General features: G+C 58.4%; 2 protein-coding genes across 5 annotated transcripts; both read right to left on the minus strand.

Moving 5' to 3' along the window:
* Nucleotides 1–53: 53 nt before the first annotated feature.
* EHMT2 (euchromatic histone lysine methyltransferase 2) lies at nucleotides 54–13,189 on the minus strand. 4 transcript variants are annotated; one of them, XM_040250328.1, is made up of 28 exons: nucleotides 13,148–13,189; nucleotides 12,435–12,501; nucleotides 12,118–12,336; nucleotides 11,764–12,017; nucleotides 10,912–10,996; nucleotides 10,771–10,811; nucleotides 10,468–10,623; nucleotides 8,757–8,894; nucleotides 8,519–8,633; nucleotides 8,271–8,372; nucleotides 7,897–8,045; nucleotides 7,663–7,806; nucleotides 7,341–7,576; nucleotides 7,079–7,261; nucleotides 6,887–6,969; nucleotides 6,269–6,375; nucleotides 6,061–6,183; nucleotides 5,873–5,974; nucleotides 5,075–5,179; nucleotides 4,816–4,970; nucleotides 4,557–4,724; nucleotides 3,805–3,949; nucleotides 3,362–3,439; nucleotides 2,909–3,024; nucleotides 2,718–2,804; nucleotides 1,218–1,296; nucleotides 900–1,075; nucleotides 54–575 (listed from the first exon to the last, which is right to left on the minus strand). In XM_040250328.1, exons 1-28 carry the CDS (start codon nucleotides 13,187–13,189, stop codon nucleotides 395–397), a joined length of 3,636 nt encoding a protein of 1,211 aa, XP_040106262.1. In that variant the 3' UTR covers nucleotides 54–394. The 4 variants fall into 4 exon arrangements, with proteins under 4 accessions (XP_040106262.1, XP_040106263.1, XP_040106259.1 ...); XM_040250329.1 differs by lacking the exon at nucleotides 8,271–8,372; XM_040250325.1 differs by lacking the exon at nucleotides 13,148–13,189 and having other exon boundaries at nucleotides 12,435–12,741.
* Nucleotides 13,190–15,091: 1,902 nt separating this feature from the next.
* On the minus strand, nucleotides 15,092–17,346 carry ZBTB12 (zinc finger and BTB domain containing 12). Its single transcript, XM_040250335.1, has 2 exons — nucleotides 17,285–17,346; nucleotides 15,092–16,788 (listed from the first exon to the last, which is right to left on the minus strand). The coding sequence occupies exon 2, from the start codon at nucleotides 16,764–16,766 to the stop codon at nucleotides 15,387–15,389; it is 1,380 nt and encodes a 459-aa protein (XP_040106269.1). The 5' UTR covers nucleotides 16,767–16,788; nucleotides 17,285–17,346; the 3' UTR covers nucleotides 15,092–15,386.
* Nucleotides 17,347–17,980: the final 634 nt, after the last annotated feature.

Consider the following 17,980-nt stretch of genomic DNA (forward strand, 5'->3'; position numbering starts at 1 on the left):
TTGGACCCACATTCCCTCAGGCTGTGTGTGCTTTTCCGTCAACAATCATCCAGTTTATTATAAACCCAACATTTATTGAGAACAAAGGAAACCAATTAGCACAGAGGGTCAATTTTATCAAACTTCAGTTGAGGGTGGGGAATGGGGGTTGGGAGGAGGCTCTCGGGGGGGAGGGGTGGCCAGCCCTGAAGTCACCCTCCCAGGAAAGAACCAGCTCTGGGAGACAGGGGCTGTCAGACCTCCAGGGCCTGGCTGGGAACTGGCTGTGAATGTGTGAAGGGGTAAGGGAGAGAGGAGATGGTAAAAGTCCCCAGGCGTGGGCTGTGGGTAAGCGGCAGAAGTAGCTACAGAGCCGGTGGCCGTCCAGGGGTGGGACAGCAGCTGTGGTCTGATCTCAGGGATTGACGGGGGGCAGGGAGCTGAGCTCAGGCAGCAGCTCAGGGTGTGGGTCCAGGCGGGCCAGGCGGCTCTGCTCCAGGGCAATGGCCTCAGCCGAGTGCTTGCACTTCTCAGAGCCACACTGGCAGGTGAAGTACTTGCTTTTGATGTCCCAGAAGCGGTCACCATAGTCAAACCTGTCAGAGGAGCACAAGAGATTTGTGGAGCCCAGACCCACTCCAGCGCACCCACTCCCATCTTCAGAGGGGCTCTAAGCCCTCCTAGGTTCAAATGCCCTGGCAGTACCAGCATTGCCTGGGAGCTTGTTAGAAGTGAAGGCTCTCACGACCCACCCCAAACCTACTAACTCAAACTCCGTGAGGTCCAGGACTGTCTACAGTGACTTCAGAGAGGCTCTGCTCTAATCTATGCCTGGAAACCAGACACTCGCCAGCCTTCTGCTTTTGGTCTGGGGCTTGCTACATCTCCCACACCCCTGGCTGAGCCTCAGGAGGCCTCACCCCAGCTCCTCCCCGGCCCGGATGTCTCGGGAACTGAAGAAGGCGATGCGTGGAAATCTCAGGTCCTGGTGCAGCATGAAGACCCGGACGGGGATGATGTTGGGGTCACACAAGTGGTTGATGAAGCGGCTGATGTTGCCGTAGTAACGAGCATCGATGCAGTACACCTCTCCATCCTGAGGGGGGAGCATCACTCATCACATCTACCACCACCCTGCTGGCTGGCCAACCTCCTTGCCCCACTGATCACCTGGTCCCTCCTCCCCAGGTTTCCATCTGCTGCTTGAGAGGAGGAGGGCAACGGGGTCTCCTGCCCACCTTGTTGTCCAAGTCGAAGAGATAAGAATCGTCCTCTCTCACATCAGCCTCAGCATCAGAGATCAGTTCTCCGACATACCTGTCGGGCAGGAAGTGGTGGTTCTGGAGGTGAACAGGGAGTTACTGGAAGTAGGCTCCAGGCCCTGTCTCTCCCCACAGCCTGGGATTCCTCTTCCACTGTTTGTCAGCTGTCCTGGTCACTGTCTGTGAATCTCACAGATCCACATGGCTGGGGTGGGTGACCCAAGGATAGGAGACACGATCTGGGAGGGAGGGGGAGGGAGGTCCCCATCCAGAAAGGGGGCCAGGAAGAGGAACCTGGGGACACAGGCATGCGAGAGTACACACAGGACAAACTCTGGGCAGTTGGGGTCCCCCCGGGACAGCTAGACCAACAGGCAGGACCGACAGTGTGGGGCCACTGGAGTAGCAGTGGTGGGGAAGCTAAAGGGAAGGGTCAAGCTGCACCAGAGGATGATTTGGGGCAGCAAGGAAATGCCAAACCTCTGGGTTGAAGGGATGAGTATCTTGGCAGTGGGCCTGGGTGGGGAATCTGTTCAGGTGTGGACGTGGGGAGGATGAGGAATCACCCAGCAGGTGGGGCAAGGTCGGGCTGAGGACAGGAGAGAGGTGAGAACTGCAGGAAGGGATGCAGCCCCAGGAGCTGTGAAGAACTGGTGAGGAAGCACTCACGTTTGGAAAACAGAGGGAGAGGAGCTGGTGAAGAGGAAGAAAGGATGAGTTGCGGGTAAGGATGGTGTCATGGGAGCCAGAGCTAAGGGGGTGGCGGATGCCAGGAGAATGCAGACTGAGACACAGGGGTCGGGGTGTGTGGACCGACAAGAGGAAGCAGAGGGAGAGGGTAAAGGCAGATATGGGCAGGGATGAGCAGGGAGTGGATGGGGGTGAAACTGAAGCCCAGCAGGAAGAGGCTGCTTATCTGAGTCAAACTGAGAGATGACATGATGGAGGAAAAATGAATGGTTTCTTAAATAGCCACCACAGGGCTGAATGACTTTTTTTTTTTTTTTTAGCCAGAGAAGATTAAGTTTGAAGACCATGGGGTAAAAGCTGGGCGACACGGAGAAGTTATAGATGCTGGGAAGAGAAAGAACTGGCAGACAGACAGGCCTGAGGCCCTTGAGGAGGTGGACGGAAGGGTAGTTGTTATCACCTCCATTTTGTGGACAAGAAGGAGGAGGCTCAAAGTGGTTGTGAACTTGGCCGAGGACTCCCAGTGGCAGAATGGGGCTCAAACCCTGGTCTGTTAAAATTGGGGCTTTCCCCAGTTGAGAAGGGCAGGGGACACCGATGGGGAGGGAAAAATGCAGGCCCTGTGGCCCGGGCAGAGTGGAGGCTCAGGGATGGCGGTCAGAGGAGGCTGGCCAGGTGGACCCATTAGGGAAGAGGGCAGAGAGGGATGCCTGGGAGTCAGCCGTGGCCCCACACCCAGCCCTTTGCCCCCAAGAGCCAGAGTACCCTTCCCCCTCAACCACTCACTCGCAAATGAAGGTACCCTGGGGAATGGTCTGCAGGGCACGGACCCCCCAGCCCATTTTGGCTGTTCGGTAGAGCTGCAGTCGCACCCTGGAGGTGGGAGAGAAGATGGTATTGAGGGGGGTGATGTGGAAGCTTCCCAAAGGAGAGAAGGGAGAAAGGGGAGTGAGGAGGGCCGAGGGGCGGGGACTCACTTGATGCCGCTCTGTACTACTCTGTTCTTGCAGTTTCTCCAGCAGGAGCATGCCTGGTTACACTCAAAAATCAGCGGGGGCTCGATCTTATTAAATTCCTGGAGCAGCCGCCCATCCTGGGGTCGAGGGAGAGGAGGACAGTGGTTTTTGTGTGATGCTCCCCTCAGCTGCCCAGAACTCCCAAGACTTCACCGAAAAATCCACCACTGACCCCACCCCAGACTCAGGGAGGCCACGTATACTCTGAGTTCATCCCACAGGAAACCCACAACCATCGCCCTTGATCTGCGTATACCACGTCTCTGGCTTGGCAACGTCCTAGGAGTCCTGGGTCTCGCCCTGCCCTCTCCGCTACTTCCCCCACAGGACAGAAAGCAAGGGACAAGGCCCCAGAGGGTTGGCGTCAGAGGGCAGCTCCGGAGGAGTGGATGGGCAGGTGGCCAGGGCACGCACCTTGTCATACCAACAGCGGATGCTGAGCTGGCCACACAGGCAGTTGGAGCTGGAGCAGTCATCCACACACGTGCAGTGCTGGGGCGGGAGGCAGGGTCAGCTCAGCCCTCAGAATCGGCCCAGGCCCCTCGGCTTCCCCCCACAAGCCCCCCAACTGCTGTTCTTTCTCTAGGGTCCACACTGTAAGGTAGTGGTGGTGATGGTCCCAGGATGCGGGGGAATCAAGATGCTGCTGACGGGGGTATCTCTAGGGCCACCATGAGCCCATGTGACATGTGTCCTAGCAAAAGGTCCCCCTCCCCAGGTGGATGCAAGCCCACACCAGAGGTCCCTTTCAGCTCCACCACCTTAGCCAGACGCCCTTGTTGGCCCAAAGCCTGCCCGGCTCCACTTGGTGGCTCTGGGTGCCCCTTTGGGAGGAGGTCCCAGAGCCCCACACTCACCTGTAGGTGGGTGATGTTGCGGTCAATGTTCATGGTGGACGTCTCGCAGTTCTCCGAGATGTACTTATAATCTTCGGGGCACGGCTCCCCGTCCACACCATTGACACAGGGGATGGGGACGTTCTCATAGCCCCGAGCCACGTCCCTGGCAGGAGGGGAGGTGGAGTTGGGTGGCTAGAGCATGGGGTGAGGGCTTCCCTAGGAGCAAGGAGAGGGCTGGGGGAGGGGAGAGGGTGTTCTGGGGGTACCAGGTCAAAGGCAGGACACTTAGTTAAAAATCTAAATTTCAGATCAGATAATCAGGAAATAACTTTTTTAGTACAGGGCTTCCCTGGTGACTCAGACAGTAAAGAATCCACCTGCAATGCGGGAGACCTGGGTTTGAACCCTGGGTTGGCAAGATCCCCTGGAGAAGGGCATGGCAACCCAATCCAGTATTCTTGCCTGGAGAATCCCATGGACAGAGGAGCCTGGCAGGCTATAGTTCACGAAGTCACAGAGTTGGACAGGACTGAGTGACTAACACTTTCACTTTCATGTCCCAAATATACTGCTCAGAACACTCTTAAACATTAAAAAAGTATGCGGTGTTCACTTGAAATTCTAATTTAGCCAGATGTCTACTTTTATTTGCTGTATCTGCCAACCCTAGCCTGTATATGTTGCAGGGGGGACGGAGGTGGTTCTGGGGACTCCGAGGCTCCAAAGGGCTTGGGGAGGGGGCTCTGTGTGCGGAGAGAGCCCAGGCTCACCGGCAAATGATCTTCTCCGTGCGGATGGCCCGATTCCCCACCCCGAGCCGGAGCTTGCGGTTGAGCTGGAGAGCAAACCACACGTCAGAGCGCTCGGGGGTCAGGTCCCACGCCGTGTCCCCTTCCTTGTTCCGCAGCTCAGGGTTCGCCCCACGTGACAGGAACAACCTGGGAGGGGACAGGGAGCCTGTGGGATGCCTGGCCGTGAGAGGTGGCAGAGGGGTGTATGGGGGTGTGTGTGCGGGGGTGGGGGGCTCACAGCACGCAGTCGTGGTAGCTCTCCCGGGCCGCGATGTGCAGGGGTGTGTCCCCATGGTAATTGACAGCATGGAGGTCGCAGCGGGCGTTTAGGAGGACCTCGGCGATGGCAGCGCTGCCGGTGAAGGAGGCCCAGTGCAGGCAGATGTTCTCCTCCTGTGGGGGCGGAAGGGGGCGAGGCTTGAACCCAGCTTGCAGCTAGCTCAGGCGCAGGGCAGGACTGAGCCCACCTCCGGCATCCCCACCAACCCCTCACTCACGTTGTCGGTGAGAGTGACATCTGCGCCCCGTGTCAGAAGCATGCGGATCACTTCTATGTGCTTATGCTCTGCAGCCCAGATGATGGGGGTCCACCCGCCGCTGTCCTGGGGGCGGGGAGGGAAGGGGCAGGCTGGAGACGCAGCTCCGGCCGGCACTGCTCCACCACCCAGAGGCAGTGGGGGCCCGGGGCAGGTATTCAAGGTCTCTGGGTCTCAGTTTCTTCATCTATAAACTGGGACTAATAGTGTCTACTGCTCATGACTACAAAGTAATTTTTCTCTTTCTAAAAAATATTTCCTAGATCTACCCACTCCCAAGAGAAGCAGGGACCCCAATAGCAATAACCACCTCCAGGTACACAGATTGTTGTAGTCTCCAAAAAAATATTTCCCACTTAAAGGGACCAGAGTTTCTTAGACAGTGGTAGAATCTGAGTCTGGCGCAGGACAGCTGCTGACAAGGATGCTCTCAAAGGCTACTGGATCAGTTCAAAGCCACAGAAGCCTGTGGCAAGGGGCTTTTTCTGGACAAAGGATGGAATGGCTCAAAGATCAAGGAGAACACAGACTAAAACACCTCCAACAGGTGAAAAACTGAGTTAATACTGGCCAGTTCCAGACATTAAGGCAGCAAGTCATTTTGAAAACTGGTGAAGAAAAACAAAAAGAAACAGAAAAAAAGAGTGAAGAGAAATACAAGTGAAGCAGGGAAAAGAGACAGGAACAGGCTGGAACAGTGTGACAGGCAGGGAAAGGGTCAGAGGTCAGACGAGGGAGAAAGGGGACCAGGCTGCTGACCTGGGCGTTGACGTCCACCTGTCCCGTGCTCAGCAGCAGGCTGACCATCTCCAGGTTCCCAATTTTGGCGGCATGGTGGAGGCAGGTGGAGCCGTCTTCCTCCTGGGGGAGACGCGGGCAGATGAGCCCTCAGGCTGGCGCCTCAGGCCCGGCCCCTGAGCCCGGCCCGGGCCTGTCTGGCCACGCACCTTGCTGTAGACGCAGCCCCCGCGCTGCACCATGTAGCGAGCCACCTCCAGATGGTTGTTCACCACGGCCTCCATCAGTGGCGTCCGCTGCTGCTTGTCCACGGCATTGATGTTGGCGCCAGCCTGCATGGAAGGTCTGTTGGCACCAGGGAGGGGCTGGGCTGGGGTGGGGTGGGGTGCTGTGGTCCCAGGTGGGGCCCACGCTGACCTGTAGCAGCACATGGCAGATCTCCACAGAGCCCTTCTGGGCAGCCGCGTGCAGGGGTGTGCGCTTGCTCTGCTGGTCACTCTGGAAGTTGGGGTCCAAGTTGTCCACTGTGGGGAGAGCCCACCACACCGGGAGAGGGAGGGACACGCGGTGAGCAAGCGAGGGGGTGGCTGGCATCTCATCCAGGAAGGCTTCTCAGGACCCCAGGCCAGGTCAGGGGTGCCTCCTGGGCCTCTCCTGTGCTCACATCCACCGTGGCACAGCCTCATGACAGTAGACGTTAAGAGCACCAGCTCTGCCCAAGTTCAAATGGCCCCAGCCCCTCAGTACCCTGTACACTGGGCAAGCCAGTTCACCGCTCTGAGTCTCCGCTGGGAAGATACAAGTGAGTTAAAGCGTGTAAGCTCTCAGAATAGGGCCCAGGGCCTCTGCGCTTATTGCCACCACAGTCCCCATCATCACGGGCGACCTGTGTGTCTGCGTCCCCTACCAGCCTAAGTCCTTCAGGGCAAAGACTGTGTCCCTCATGGCTGTCCTCCTGGCTCCGAGCCCAGGGATGGGCACATAAGCAGAGCGCAGGCAGGGTCTGCTGAATGAACGTCTGCTGGCGACACTCACACAGCATCAGGATCACCTTCTGCAGCTCCCCTTGCTTTACGGACAGGTACAACTGCCGGGGGTGGAACCGGAGCTTCTTCCGCCTGCCGGAGAAAGGGCCTCTCAGATTCAAGCATCAGTCCCAAGAGCCACAGATCCACACTCCCAGTCCCAGTCCCAGTGGCTGTGCCCACGCATGCAACCCCTACTCACCTCTCCGACTCCTGGATGACCAGGGCCTTCTCCAGGGCCTCCCGGCCCGGCCCTGGTGGCAGCCCTACAGCTGAGAGGCAGCCCCCGTTGGGCAGGGTTAGGGAGGGCCCTGAGCTGTCGATGGTGTCGGCCAGAGGGTCGCAGGGTGGACGCCGAGGCTCCCCCTGCCCCCGCATCCGGGCACTGTGGGAGAAGGTGTGAATGTCTAGGGCAGATGGGGACCGCATAGGGAAGAGACAGAAGGCAAGGGCGAAGCCAGTACCTGGGCTGGGAAGTGTCCGCTCTCCCGGGGGCATCCTGGGCCAGGGGTGGGGGAGCGGGGGCCGCAGTGCCAGCTGGTGGGGTCACCCCATCCCCCCGGGGGATGGTCACCTCCTGGGCCTCAGATGCATCCTCCCCACAGTGGGGACAGAAGACCATCCCGTTTAGCTGGGACACACAGGCCTTGTGGAAGCGGTGGGCCACACGGAAGTCAGGGTGACACTCCAGGAACGTGCCCTAGGGGCAAGGGAACAACGCAGTCAGGCTCCGGGAGCCCCTGCCCCTGTGGGGCATGCCGCCTAGCTGCCCTGCTGGTCACTCACCGCCGTACAGAAGTAGCCACAGCCGGGGCAGCAGTGATGTTTGACCATGCGTGCACGGTGGGTCTCACAGAGCACCATCAGGGCCACGCGGCTGGACGGTCTCATGGTCTCCCGCTTGAGGATGGCAGCGTTGCAGCCGGACAGCTGTGGGCAGCGAGGCCGGGTGACAAGAGGTGAGGCTGGGCTCCGGAGCCAGCTGCCCTGGCATCTCGCCGGCCAGCGCCCTGGGCCTACCTCTCCGTCCACGCTCTCCGTGGCCATGCACTTGTGCCCCGCTCTCTCGCTGATGCGGTCTATCTTGGGGGCCTCCATGCGGCAGCTGCAGAGGGGCAGCTCCTCAAACCCGCGTTCTGTCTCCAGCGAAGATGTGTCATTGGAAACCCCTTGGATAGAGGGAGCAGGGAGCTGAGGGAGGCCCAGCCCCTCACCCACCAGGACCCCTCATGGGGCCTCTCACCCCCACCCTGACTTTCCCTCCATGCTCCAGAACCCCCAAAGTCAGGTCATGGACACCCCAGCTCCAGCGGGGTCCCCTCCTCCCCATTCCCTCTGGCCCTGAGGGCACCCCTAGTGGCTCCCTATCCCGGCAATCGGCAATTGGCAATTACCAGCGTGGTTGGGAGAGAGGGTCCCCTCGCTGGGCAGCTCCAGGGACCCCAGAGGGACCTCCATGTACTCACTGGGGCCTGAGGAGCCCACACCATTCACTCCTGACACAGAGACAGAGAGAGTGAGAGTGCGAGCTCACAGGTGCCTGGACGCGGGGGTGCATGCGGAGCGTGGGTGTGCATGCACGCTCTCTGGGGGCCGGGAGGGGGCTGGAGGAGGGGACCCCAAAGCAGAGGAGCCTCCTCACCTCGTGGCTCCTTGGCCCTTGGAGGCTCTCGTTTCCGCCGTTTCCGTGATGGCTTCACCCACGGGCTGTCCTTCCGCCATTTCTTCTTGGCTTTGCGGCGGCCGCTGGAACCACTCTGGGGAGGAGGAGGAGCATTAGGGTGGCGGGTGGCCCCCAGCCCGTAACACCTTCCTTGGAGGACTCAGACCTCCGGTCCTGCAGTCTCCATTCCTCCGGGGCCGCCGGCCTCCCATCCTACCCTGTCAGACTGATTGCCGGACTCTTCATCTTCCTCCTCTTCTTCCTCCTCTTCCTCCTCCTCCTCTTCTTCCTCCTCTTCCTCCTCCTCTTCTTCCTCTTCCTCACTCAGTTGTTCAGCCAGAGCTTCAACCTCAGACTGGAAGAGAGGTAAAGCTGTGCCCTCCCGCCCCGCCCCAGGCCACAGCTCGCTCTTGGGGAGAACTTGGGAGAGAGGCAGGGTAGGACACATCCCCCTGGGACTCAGAGAAGGAGGTGTGATCAAGAAAACCATAAATCCCCAAGGATGGTTCCCTCTTGAAGATGACTGTGGACAGGAGAGGAAGGAAAGGCTGGGTACAAAGACGGGCTATGGCGTGTCATACAGCAATGAAAAACACGGTGCTATGGCGATATGCAAAAATGTGATGATCTTGCAACATAATAGTAAGCAGGGAAAAAAAAAGAAGTTGTTTCAGATAACAAATGTATAGTATGAGACTCTATGAAGTTCATAAACACGTGAGACTGAAAACACTACACGAAAAGCTAATCAGAAATGCCATAATGAAATCAGGGTGATATCGTCTGAATCCACTGATCTTAACTTCACTAATAAAAGACCAAATGTCCAACACCTGATGATACAACAGGAAGCACCTGCTATGAAGTCTTACCAAACTAAAAAGAAAAATAACAGGCCTCTGAGTCTGATCACACTTCTAGATCAGGAAGAAACACTGGACAGAGAATTACACGTCAATCCCCACCCAATCAGCCGACTCTTAAGTGTGAAGAATTCTGCAGGACAACCGACTTGGTTCCTTTAACAAACAAATGGCAAAAAAATATTTTTTTTTAGAAGGCAGGGAAGGTATATACCAAGAGAAACCTAAGACAAATAATCAGATCAATGTGTGGACCTCTTTTGAAACTTGACAAATGAAAACCCATTTATGAAACAACTGAGAAAATGCGAAGACTGATTGGTAGCAAGGCAATGGGATTAAAGAATCATTTGTAGGGACTTCCCTGGAGGTCCAGTGGTTAGGTCTCCATGCTTCCCCTGCAGGAAGCGTGGGTTCTATCCCTGGCTAGGGAACTAAGATCCCTGTAAACCACATGATTCGGCCAAAAAACCCCAAAAACATCTGTAAATCTTTTGAAAACATAAAGAGGTCTTATGTTTAGAGAGACTTAAGGAAATGTTTCTAGATAAAATGAAATGGTGCCTGGCTATTTGCTTTGAACCAATCCAGTAGGTGTGGGTATTAGGGGAGGAAGAGATGAGTCAAGATCCGCAGTGTATTGCTAATCCTTCGAGCTGGGTGATGGCCACCTGGGGGCTCACTATTCTATTTTTTTCTGTGTATCTGAAAGATTCCATGATAAAACAAAAAGTAAAAGGCAAGACTAAGCATTATGTTGCATGGGCAAACACACACGTGAAACAAACCAAACAAGAAGCAAAAGAATACACAAGCAAACAACAAATAAACCATAAAACAGGTTGTTAAACCCCAAGTCCAGGGTGGTGATTATCACTGGAGAGGGACAAGGGGATGGTATGGGGTAGAGCACACACTGGAAATAAGTTATAGGTAGTACGGGGCAGTGAAACTAGTGGGTGTTCAGAAAAGGAAAAGAGAGGGAAAAGTGGGGCAGGAAAGACGGGACAATGAGCCCTGGATGTGGGGGGAGCATGGCTGGGAGGGTGGCCGGCTCCGTCTCACCTTGCTGTCAGAGTCCACCCGCTCATCCACAGAGTAGGAATCATAGTAGAGGCTGAAGTCATCCCCCACCACCGTTTCCCACTCCTCCAGGGACCCCGGGTCCCCCTTCTCCAGGGTCACTTCTCCTGAACTCCGCGTAGAAGCCAACTCCTCTGACTAGAAAAAGATTGAAGAAAAATTGCTGCTGCTGGCACTCACTCACCAACCCATTTCCCGGGAGGGTAAGATGGAACCCCAGCTCTGGGGCTGCCTCAGAGCAGCCCTCAGGGGGAGAGGCCCTGTTCCCAGCCCCTCTCGGCTCACCAAGCCACCTCCTGAGTTCAGCTTCCTCCTTTTGGCCACATCTGGAAGGAGAGACAGAGAGAGAAAGGAGTGAGACCGGGGCACTCTAAGCCCTCAGCACAGGCCATAGCAAGCCACAGGTAGGTGGGGGATGGGACTGACCTGAGGTCACCTTCCCCAGCGAGTGCACGTCATCACTCATGCGGAAATGCTGCACTTCAGGGGGCCGCTTCTCAGGGACTGGGGGCTGGGGGCCAAGAGGGAGCACACTTAGGGTCAGGGAGCATCTAAGGTTCTGTTTGGATGAGCTGAGAGCCCCAGGTTGGGGCGGGGTGGTGAGCCACAACCTCAGAAACGCCATCCGAAGTTCTCTGGCAATAAGAACCACGTCAGGCCATATTCCCCCTTCTAACACTCAACCCTTCATACACAGAGAAGCAGGCCCCTTGCCCCCTCCTTTCCACATGGAAAAACACAAATTAAGGCCTTGATCAAAGCTATGCAAAGCAAACCCGGAACAACATGATATCCAGAGCCCTAAAAACACTGTCATAAAGCTTCTGAGATTCTGGGGCTCTTGTCACTTCCCTTGTCTCCTCTGTAGAGATCCACAGTAAAACCTTTAAAGCAGCAGGGACAGTTTCAAAGAAGGGAGGGAGAAGTTCCCTTGGGGCTTGCTTTGAGGTAGAAGGGAAAGGTGGATTGAAGTCTCTATAGTTGTTGTCACAAGAGTAATTAAGACATTGACGACAGAATTAACTTTTCAACATTTGTATCTTCCACTCTCCTCTCCCTAAGAGCACAAACCCCAGGAAGATAGGTATCTGGTATGTTCACAGATTAAGCCCCAGTAAAGAATCTGACATACAGTAGCCCCCTGGTAAGTATGTGAAGCAGTCACATATTGGGTAAGAAAAGGCCTGAAGCTAAATTGTGAAAAAAAAGCAGCCCACGGAGGTTTATGGTTAATTACCCTGTCTCTCCCACCCCCACAGCCATCCCCCTAAGCCTCACCTGTCCATTTCCTGGTTTGGACATGGTTTTCCTGGCTCGATGAACCTTGGGCTGCCCCTCTGGGCTGGCTGTGGCCTGAGGGGGTTCAGGCCCTGCTGCTGGCGCCCCCTGGGCGCCTGGCATACTCAGCAGCCTCATAGCCAAACTCTGAACTGATGGGGGTGATTTTCCGGCCCCTGTCATTGACATCTTGGCTCGGCTAGGACAGGCACCCCCCTTGCTGGGGGAAGACGGGAACGACTTTGTGGCATGGCCTGGAAAACACAGGCAGGCAGGCGGGAGACAAGATAAGAGGGAAGGCAGAGTCAGAAGTTACCCCACCTCACCCCTCCCCAGACTCCCCCGGCCTCTCACCCAGCAGGATGCGACCCCCATGGAGGTCCCCATCTGCCTCGAGATTCTCAGGTTCATCCCCAATGAGTGGTGTGGCCCCTACAGGGGTGTCAGCCCCCTCATCGCCGACAGTGACCGTGACAGAGGCTGGGGATGAGGGGCCAGCAGTCTCCAAGGAGTCGGGGTTGGCCTTGGGCAGGGTCTCGTCACTACGAGGGGTGTCCCCCAAAGAGCCATGAACTGTAATGGAAGAGAAAAAGTCCAGGGCTAAGGGCTCACGAGATCATGTGTTGTGGGGGAGGTGAAGGTCCAACAGGGCCCGTTTCTGCTGCACTCACCTCTCTCGGTGGCTCCTCTGGGCTCCTTGTCCAGCACCAGCGCCCCCATCTCACCGGGGGCCTCCCCCTGGGAGGGGACACAAGGGATAGGAGGGCTGGTCAGTCCGGTAGGAAGTTGGGGGGCCCAGGACGCCTGGGCCCTGGGTAGAGAGAGCAGGCTCCGGGGCCTACCTCTTCCTCTATGGGCTCCCCCCCTTCCGCGGCCTCGGCTGCCCGGAGGGGCCGCACGACCCCTCCCCCGGGCCCGCATCAGCCCCCGCCCTCTCGGCAGACCCCGCATCTCAGGGGCCGAGAAGAGAGGAGGGGGAGGGGGCGGGGCCTCTGCGCCCCGGCCCCGCCCCCTCCTCCCGGCTGCACGCGCCGCTCCCCCTTTGTCCCCCAGGCCGCGGGGACCCCGGGCACCAACCCCTCCAGCGCCCGCTGCCCCCCAGCCCGGTGGACGGCCCCTCGTGCCCCTCGCGCGTGCTCCTGGGGCCCCGGCGCCCGCCACCCACTCGGGGGCAGCCGGCGACTGCACGCGCGCCTCCGTGCCCACTCCCCCCACCTCCCACCCCCTGGTCCCCTCATCCGCCCCCGGTGCTGGCCCTCCGGATTGCTGCAAGTCTCGCTCGGGCCCCCCGGCCCCGTTGCACCCCCGGAGCATTGCACGGGCGCGCGCTTCCCCCGGGCGCGCGCGCGGGCATGCACCCGCCTCTCCCCCTCCCCTTCCGCACCTCGGCGGCCGCCGCCGCTGCAGCTCCCGCCGCCGCCGCCATCGCCGCTTGCGCGGGGGGCCGAGCCGGCGCGCGGCCGCCCCGGGTCACGTGGGTTGGGAGGGAGGGCTGAGAAGAGCCTTAAAGGAGCCACTACGCGCTTTCTGGCCATTTTTCCCCCGAGAGCGGCCTCGGAGATGGCAGTTCCTGACCTAAACTGGGAGCGGCAGGGGAGAATTGCTGCCCTTCCTGGCCTCACTCAGCTGGGAACCGAAGGCGAGGCACGCCTGGGTCCAGGTGTGGCTTCTCCATCTCCCACCTGGCTTTTAGGTAATTAGCGGAGCGTCTGAGCCTTCCGGCTCTCGGCAGTCTGTATATCCAATTCTACCCGCGTGTGCTTCTCCCGCTTCTGATTGCTTTCTAGTTTTCTGGGTCACTGGGCTGAAGCCTGGGCCTCTTGGCTTCGCTTCTCTAACGAGCAGGAAGGGGGCGATGGGGACGCGCGGAGGACACCTTTAGTCTTAGCTGGTCCTAGCATGCGGCTTCAGTGTACCCTGGAGCAGCGACCCCTTTTGAAAACCTGGGGCTGAATGTCTCTCCCGTTTATGCCAGACATGTTAAGCCACCACGTGCACTAGGGGTCCAGGTAAGCCCCCAGAGGCCTGAGTCATTACTATCGGCAGACACTCTAGTAAGTAACCTTTTTTCGCCAAACAACAAGCATACCAGGCACTCCGTGGGTCATAGCCCAGCCAGTAGTGGAAGTACGAATGGTATTACACCGAGACACAGAACTTTGATAGCAGTATTTAGGGTACCATCTCTTTAGGTATTGCATCTGGTCAAAGTTTGGAAAATATCTGTACTTGCAATATTCGACACAGGCAAATGGTTAGGATATAGGGCACCTGAGGCCATTTCAAGGCCTTCTGGGAACTGTAGTTCTCTTTGGTTAAGAACCATTTCAGAGCTTTCTGGGAATTGTAGTCTTCTCCATACCAGAATCCAAACAGTGGTTTTTAGTTTTCTCCAGGACACGAGCCCTTTCCCCAGACTAAACGCCCAAACAGAGGCTTCTGCTTAAAATTTTAATGGGCACAATGATCACAACTATAGCTCATCCCTAGCCGTCATACCCAACTCCTCAACTGGAGCAGGTTATCTGTTAACACCTCTGCCAAAAAAATCACTGAACACTTGTGCTGTGAGCTGATAGAAGTTGAGGATGCAGAACTGGGAGGGTCTCTGGCTAGAGGAGCCCACCTGTCACATTTCCCTTCCCCTGTCAAGGCTCCTTTAGGCATGAGACCTGCATGAGTTGTGACCTCTGAGTACTTAGCAAATGACATCAGAGGGTGAGATGGTCTAAGGCCGGATAGTCATTTACACACAGTTGCCAGACAGTATAAAGAAAAAAAAGTTTTTTTTTTTTTTTTTTTTTTTTTTTTGGAAAAAAAAAGCCAAAAAACTAAAACCCCAAACTCCAGAAAAAATCCTAAAAAATACGTTTTGTTTTCTTAAAAAATACTGTATAAGTCTCTACTACTCTCCCTCCCCCCAACAACAGCCCTTCTTGTGTACTCTCATCTAAGTGCCCTACCCCCCACCCCCACCACTATTTGTAGTTCTTGCTTTTGTACCCCACTTCCCAGTATCTACCCAGGCTGCTCACCCCCATGTTCTCTTACCTGCCATCTTATTTTGTTCTCCTTAGAATTTGGTGAGCCTTGTACCCATCCCATTTCCCCAGCATGCAAGAACTGTCTCCCTTCTCCAGAATTCAGTCATCCTTTCCCCCTACCACTCCCTTCCCAAGGATCTATTCCAAGCAGGAGCAGGTAAGCTGCCTCCTGCCAGATTCCCTCCCACTTCCCACCCCCCCCCTCCCCCATCAAGAAATGTCAGAACCTCTTCCTGGGCAGCCTTAGCCAGGAATAAAACATTTTCCAGTCTTTTGGGGGGGGGCCCCCCCGCCTCATTCCATAAGCCCTTTTCCCTCCCTCCACATATCCATGCATCTCCAAGAGAAGAAACTCTTTCTCTGGGACCCCCTATTCCCTTGGCCTTCTCAAAGAACTCTCCCTCTCTCCATCCTTTCCTTCTTAAGAGGCAGGGTCTTCTCTCCAAGGAATCTTCGGCCCCTTGCTGTGTGTCTGCTCAGGCTCCCACCGTACCTGCCTGCCCCCCACCCCCCCCCCCCCTATTCTCCTGGACTAGGGAGCCCCTCCCCACTTCGCCCAGGGCCCCGGCGCCCGCCTCGCTAGCGGATGAGGACATTGATCTCAGCCACACTAGCCTCCAGCACGTTCTCGGCTGTGGTCTTGCCGTGCTGCTCCTTGAGGTGCCGCCTAATGGCCGGCTTGTGAGCGAAGCGCACGTCGCAGTAGGAGCAGCGATAGGGCCTCGCTCCCGAGTGGAGGTTGAGGTGGTCGTGCAGCGTGGACTTCTGCGTGAAGCACTTGCCGCAGATGCCGCACGAGTGCGACTTGACGCCGCGGTGCACGTTCATGTGGCGGTTGAGGTTGCTGCTGTGGTTGAACTGCTTGCCGCAGCGCGGGCACATGAAGATGAAGTGCTGCGCCCGCATGTGGAAGACCAGCTTCTCCACGCCCTGGAACACTTCCGGGCACTTGGTGCACTTGATGTTCTTCAGGGGATTTCCGCTGGAAAAGCCTCCGGGCAGGGGTCCCCGGCCGCCCCCGGCCCCCAGGCTGCCCCCCGCCCCCCGGGCAGCCATGGCCACCGCTGCTGCCTCCACGAGGCCTGAGGTGGCCCCCACACTGGCCCGGCCTCCAGGGATCAAGAGCAGGCCCTCCCCTTCCGCGTCCTCAGACAGGCTGTAGCAGGCTTTCACCACGCCCTGCGGTGGGGCCACAGTGCTGGGAGGCACGCTGCTCTGGGCCAGTTCCCCAAGGTGGCTGCCCACAGAGCCTCCAATGCCCAGACCTCCTCCGAGGCCCCCGGCAGGTTTGAGCCGGTGTGCCACCTCCAGGGCTGATTCCACCTTGACGATGCAGATGTCAGACACGTCCTCGTCCTCGTCCTCATCCTCTTCCTCGGCCTTCAGCTCCAGGTCCTCATCTAGAGGGAACTCCAGCTTCACAGGCCGCAGGAGTGGAGGGGGGAGAGGGGGCGGGGGCGGGGGTTTGGGGGCTGGCTTTGGGGTCCTGGCAGGAGGGAGCAGGGATTTGGTGGCACTGACAGTGCTCACAAGGCTGGCATCGCTGACCCCATCCTCCTTAAGGCCTATTTTGGGCTCAATAAACTGGCTGAGGGCGTTCCGGCATTTCTCCACCACGTGCTCCATCTGCAGGTAGGACGCGGCCGTCAGGTAGTTAACGATATCCCTGACGGCGAATTCCAGGGCGCCCGTATAGCAAGAGAGGAGCAGGTCAGCCACTATACGTGCACTGTGCATCAGTGAGACCTGCAGCTCAGAGCTGGGATTCAGCAGGAACTGGTCCCGCAGGAACGGCGAGCAGGCGGCCAGGATGACCTTGTGGCCGCGGAACTTGAGGCTGTCGGCCACAATGGTCACGTCGCAGAACCGCTCCTCTGCGCGGAGCTGGTTCATGTTCCTCAGCGTAGCGGCCTCGTGGCCAGGCAGCTGGAAGCGCAGGACTTCCACCCCAGAGGCCATTGTGGCGGGGGGGTGGGCCACCCTGGTTGGGAAGGAAACCGGTCAGAGACAAAGGTCTCTGGCTTTGCTAAGCCAAAGCTCCAGGCCTTGCACTCCCATTCTTGGCAGGGGCCCCCAGCATCAGATACCCAGTCTTCAAGCCTCTTCCTCAGTTTCCCCAGCCCCCGGGGAGGCGCTGTCCCTTCGGGAGAAGGGAGGCGTGGTTCCCGGGGGCGGGGCAGCGGCGTCCACACCCCCAGCCCTACTGCCCGCGATGATGGGGCGAGCCCGCGCCCGCAGGGGAAGGTCGGCAGAAGCGGGAGCAGAGGCCTGGGGTTCTGGAGTGGCCCGGGTTGCAGCCTCTTCTCACTCCGCCCCTTTTACCCGCTGCCCCATTCCTCCGCCGCCCCCTTGCACGTTTGCATGCGCTTTTCACGTCCTCCCCCCCTGCCTGCACGCACCGTGCACGCCCCCCCCACGTTCAGAACTCCTTGGCACGCCCCCCCCGCCCCACGACCCTGAGTGCACGCGCCGCTCACCTGGCTGGGTTCCGCGCGCTGTTTTTTTCCCCCCCTATTTCCCCCACCCCCCCCGGGGCCGACTGCGCCCCCACACGCGGGCAGGGCCTGGGCAGCGCGCAGGCGCGGGGGTGCACGGGGCGCGCGCGCGGGGCCGGCTCCGCGTGGGCGTAAGGGGGGAGGGGCGGGGGCGGCTCGTGCAGTGTGTTCCAGGCCCCGCGCGCGGCGGCGGCGTCGAGAACTCGGGGAGGAGGAAGAGGGGAGGGAATTAAAGGAGCAGGATTCCCCCTTTCCCGACCCCCCTTTCTTCACCAGCTCCCCCCACACGGTTAAAGGGCCGGACAGCCTGGCCTCTCCTTTGGCCGGTATTATTTGTCCGCCAGAGCGGAAATACGTTCCGCACCCCCCTCTTTCTAGCTCCCCCTCCTCTGTGCCTCCGGGCCCCGTGGCCCGTCTGCGCGTGCGTGCCAAATGCCGCGCGGAGGCCCGCTCGCTGGGGCCCGCCCTCCCCACTCCCAGCAGCCGGCCGCGCAGCTTGCTCCTCGCCCCTCAACGCGCGCTCCCCGCCCTCTGCTCTCCCCGACTGCCTGGCTCCCCGCGGGCTGCGCTGCCACCTGCTCACGCGGGCAGTACTTCTCTGACCCAGCTCCGCGAGGCGGAGCCAGAGTTGCAGCCACGGCCCCTCCTGGGGTCCCAGACCGCCCGTGGCTACCGAGA

Source organism: Oryx dammah, unplaced genomic scaffold (assembly GCF_014754425.2).
Source record: "Oryx dammah isolate SB20612 unplaced genomic scaffold, SCBI_Odam_1.1 HiC_scaffold_11, whole genome shotgun sequence".
Classification (NCBI taxonomy): domain Eukaryota; kingdom Metazoa; phylum Chordata; class Mammalia; order Artiodactyla; family Bovidae; genus Oryx; species Oryx dammah.